The 4485-nt window shown below is 40.2% G+C and overlaps 1 protein-coding gene across 1 annotated transcript in view; it reads left to right on the top strand.

The window, feature by feature from the left end:
• The window catches only part of Arhgef7 (Rho guanine nucleotide exchange factor (GEF) 7), an 87347-nt gene that overhangs the window by 51878 nt on the left and 30984 nt on the right, over positions 1–4485 (top strand). The window contains exons 7-8 of the mRNA XM_013022723.1: positions 3860–3954; positions 4138–4233. Coding sequence (XP_012878177.1) covers positions 3860–3954; positions 4138–4233 — 191 coding nt within the window. The remainder of the gene's footprint in view (positions 1–3859; positions 3955–4137; positions 4234–4485) is intronic.

Raw genomic sequence — 4485 nt, 5'->3', positions numbered from 1 at the left:
GGTCGTGGGGCCTGAACTCTGGGCCTGGGCGCTGTCCCTCAGCTCTTCAGTTCAAGGCTAGCGCTCTACCACTTGAGCCACAGCGCCACTTCCGACTTTTTTCTTTTTGCTTATGTGGTGCTGAGGAATTGAACCCAGGGCTTCAGGCATGCAAGGCAAGCGCTCTACCACTGAGCCACCTTCCCAGCCCTTATTAATTATTGGTGCACAATAAATATATAAAACTAGCCTTGCATCTCTGGCATAAATCCAACTTGATCATAATGAATAATGTTTTTGATTAGTTGTTGAATTCTGTTAGCAAATACTTTATTAAGGAGCTTTGCATCTATGTTCATCTGATAGATTGGTCTATAGTTACCTTTTATCAGTGGGTAACTACTTCATTATTCTTCCTATTGTAATAAAGGTTCCTCTTTGATTTTGCTGCCTTTAACGGTGTGTCTAGGAGTATTTCTTCTCCGGTCTGTCTCCTTGCAGTTCTGTATGCCTCTGTCAGATGGGTGAGACTCTCTTTGTTGAGGTTGGGGAAGAGTAGTGATTTTTCATTTCTATTTCATAGAACAGTTTGGGGAGTATTGGTGTTGGCTACTCTTTAAAGGTCCATAGAACTCAGCCATGAATCCATTGAGACCTGGACTTCCTTGTTGGGAGACTATTGCTTTTTTGGTTTCATTGCTTGTTACAGGCCTAAGTGGTTTCTATCTTCTTGCTACAGCAAGAAGGCAGCTCGTATGTCTCTAGGAACTTATACATATAGACCAGATTTTTCATTTTATTTTAGTATAGGTTTTGAAAGTAGCACCTGAGAATCTTTTGTATTTCTCAGATGTTGGATGTGATGTTTCTTTTTCATCTCTAATTTTGTGGATTTGGATCTCTCTCTCTCTTTCTCACACTGTCAAATTGGCTAGGGTTTGTCAATCTTACTGTTTTTCCAAAAACTAGTTTTCTGTTTTGTTGATTCTGTGCATAGTTTTCTTAGTCTCTTACTTCATTGATTTCTGTCCTAATCTAGTAGTTTTGGGTTTGGTGTTTTCCTGTGAAGTGTTACTTGCACCATGAGGTACTTGAACTGTTCACCCCTTGTTTTCTTTATGTATTTGCTTAGAGCTATGAACTTTCAACACAGCTTTTATTGTATCCCAGAGGTGTTTTTCTTTTTTGAGTGTAGAAACTTTCTTATTTTTTTCATTATTTCTTTAGTGACTCACCTGTTATTCAAAAGTGTGTTGTTCAGTCTCCATGTATTTGAGTGTTTTTTGTAGTATCTTTTGCTGTTGAGTTCTAATTTAATTCCATTGTAATCAGATATGGTACAGAGATATCTCAATTCTATTGTATTTACTCAGGCTTCTTGTATGTCTGAGTATATTTTGGAGAAGACTCCATGGGCTGCTGAGAATATGTATTGTCCATTTGGGTTATTGTGTCAATTAATTCAGAGGCCACTGTTATTTATTCTCCCACTATTACTGTGTTGGGGTCTAAGTGTTTTTGTAAGTCAAAGATAAAGAAGGTTTAAGTGCATTCAAAGTTATTCTAAGCTTCTTTCTGTTGTAATAAAGGTCCCTCTTTGATTTTGCTGCCTTTAAAATTAGTTCCTTGTTTTAAAACTGGAGTATATACAACAGTGTGTCTAGGAGTATTTCTTCGGTCCTTTCTGCTTGCACTTCTGGCAGATGGGTGAGATTTTCTTTCTTGAGGTGGGGGAAGTTTTCTGTTACTTTTTGTTGAATAGGTTCTCAATGCCTTTAGTTTTGAATTTTTCTCCCTTTTCTATTCCAATTATGTGTAGATTTGATCTTTTGGCCTAATTTGCTTGTTTTTGAATGTCCTTTGGTTTGTTCTGAGGGTTTGTTGTTGTTGTTTTAATGTCTTTTGACAGTTTGTTCTAATTCCTCTGCTTTATCTTCAAGTCCTGATACTCTGTTTTCAACTTTTTTTTGTCCTATTGCCTATGCTTTCAGCTGTTTTGTAATAGGGAGATAGCACTCTCCATGCCTCCTAGCTCTTTATTGAAGTTGTGTTTCATGTTCTTCATGAAAGTTTTCAGTTTCTGCTTCTTGTTGATACTGCCTCTCATGTCCCGTATTTTCTTCATCTTGCTTTTTGTAAACTTTCAGTGTTTTGTAAAATTGTTTACAGTCCTGTTTTATCTCATTGCCTATTTCTCTCATCATTGCTTTAATGATTCTTTAGCTTCTCTTCTTACATCCTGTGTTGTTAGCATTTGTTTGTCAATTTTGTAATCTTTCATTGTGATTTATGCATCTGGGTTCAGGGTTTGTAAAGGCTGTGCAGTGTGGGTATGGAGTTAGTGGTGATGGGAGCAACAATATAAAAGCTTAACTATGAATTGAAAAGATTGGGGTTCATCTGTATGGAAAAGATAAACAAATTTATAGAGGAAAGAGAAAAAGACAGCAAAGAGCACAGGGAATCAGTGTAAAAGAAGAAAATCAGAGAAATCATTCAGTCTATTCCATTGAAGTAAACAAAGATGAGGGGTGATGAGTCTCAGTCCCTAAACACTAGTGCAGCCACCTCTAGGTCACCTGAGCCAGGTGCTGGTGCACACTCACTCAAGCAGAGGCTCTTGAAAAATATCACATGAACACAAAACAAGTCTGAAATTCAGTAAGTAGTCTGTTTTTTTTCCTCATCCAGTTCTCTCCTGGGGATCCTCTTCACTCCCAGTCTGAGGCTCAGCCCTGTGAACCCTGTGACCAAGATGGCAGTCAGTGGCTGGACCCTAGCCAGCTTCCACTGAGTTTGTCCCTGCGGGCTGGGAGCGGGTGCTCAACTTCCCCGTAGCCCGCTGGGTCCTTGTGCCTGGTTGGGATCCACTACCCACATGTGCCTGGGTTTCAGACCATCCCTTATCATTGCGCAGGCCACTGCAAAGTGTCTGTGCATCTACATTGGCACCAACAGGCATCAAAGACCACTTCCAGACTGTCTCATGACCTCTCTAGGGCTGGATTTTTCTTCCTAAGCCCTGTACCTGTATGGTCAGATGGATCTCTGACCTTTTTCAGTCACTGTTCCTCCATCTTCCCAGAATTCCTTTGAAGGCGCTTAAAAGGATAGTTGAGTGAGCTTTGACAAATGTATTTATCTAACAATTACCCAAATACAGAACCTTTCTATGACCCAGAAACTTAACCGCTGCCTCCTTTCCCCTGCGCCCTGCCCCACCTCAACTTGTTGCCTGATTTCTTTGAATTCAACTGGTGGGGTTATGCACTTTGTGGTGGCTTCTTTTGCATAAGATAGTGTTGTAGAGAATCATTAATGCATCAGTGTTGTTGGACTACTAAGGGTGCCTATTTTAATTTTTTTTTAAATCTAAATAAACTTGGAAGTTGGTTGCTGGTGGCTCATGCCTGTAATCCTTGTTACTTAGGTGAATGAGATCTGAGGATTGCCGTTCAAAGCCAGCCCAGACAGGAAAGTCTATGAGACTCCTTTCTCCACTTAACCACCAGAACACTGGAAGTGTCACTGTAGCTTAAAGTGGTAGAGTGCTAGCCTTGAGTGAAAAAGCCTAGGGACAGTGCTTAGGCCCTGGGTAACCCCCTCCCCCCCAAAAAAAAAGACGGCCTTGATTGTCTGAGAATGAAATTTTATTCTAACTCACTGTAAGCATATATGAGCTGTATGGGACTGTCTGTATGTCAGATGTCTGCCTTAGTGAGAATTTATTATTAGGCTGATTAGTAAGCATTAAACACATTCATATTCTATAGGAGCAACAAAACACAAATGGAATAAGAAGGATGAACTTGTCCAGTTTTATAAATCTTGGTGTTGAATACCACCTGAAATGTCAACTAACACTCATCATTCATTGTAGGTGCTACAGAATATCTTAGAAACAGAAAATGAGTATTCTAAAGAGCTGCAGACTGTGCTGTCCACCTACCTGCGGCCCCTGCAGACCAGCGAGAAGTAAGTTGGCCAATAGATTTCACGGATTGAGGTAGGCCTCACCCTGGGCTGAACTCTTTATGCCAATTTGCCTTAGACATAGCAATGTTTGATGGATTAAGAATTTAGTAGGAGTTTGGGAATGGGCAATGAGACTGTAAATCAGATCATTTACATCTTCAATGTTATTTTTCTTGGTTCTAGGTTAAGTTCAACAAACACTTCATATTTAATGGGAAACCTAGAGGAGATATGTTCTTTCCAACAAACACTTGTACAGTCTTTAGAAGAATGCACCAAGTAAGTAAGATACTAAAAATTTGTAAATTCAAATTGAGGCAATTGGTATCAGAAGGATCACATTTAACATCATTTTAGAATTCACGTTTCTAGGGGCTGGGAAGGTGGCTCAGTGGTAGAGCGCTTGCCTTGCATGCCAGAGGCCCTGGGTTTGATTCCTCAGCACCACATAAGAAAAAAGCCGGAAGTGGCGCTGTGGCTCAAGTGGTAGAGCGCTAGCCTTGAGCTGAAGAGCTGAGGGACAGCGCCCAG

The sequence above is a fragment of the Dipodomys ordii genome, unplaced genomic scaffold (genome assembly GCF_000151885.1).
Source record: "Dipodomys ordii isolate 6190 unplaced genomic scaffold, Dord_2.0 Scaffold64, whole genome shotgun sequence".
Taxonomy (NCBI): domain Eukaryota; kingdom Metazoa; phylum Chordata; class Mammalia; order Rodentia; family Heteromyidae; genus Dipodomys; species Dipodomys ordii.
Note: the sequence above shows the minus strand (reverse complement) of the source record. Positions and strands in the feature narration are given on the sequence as shown.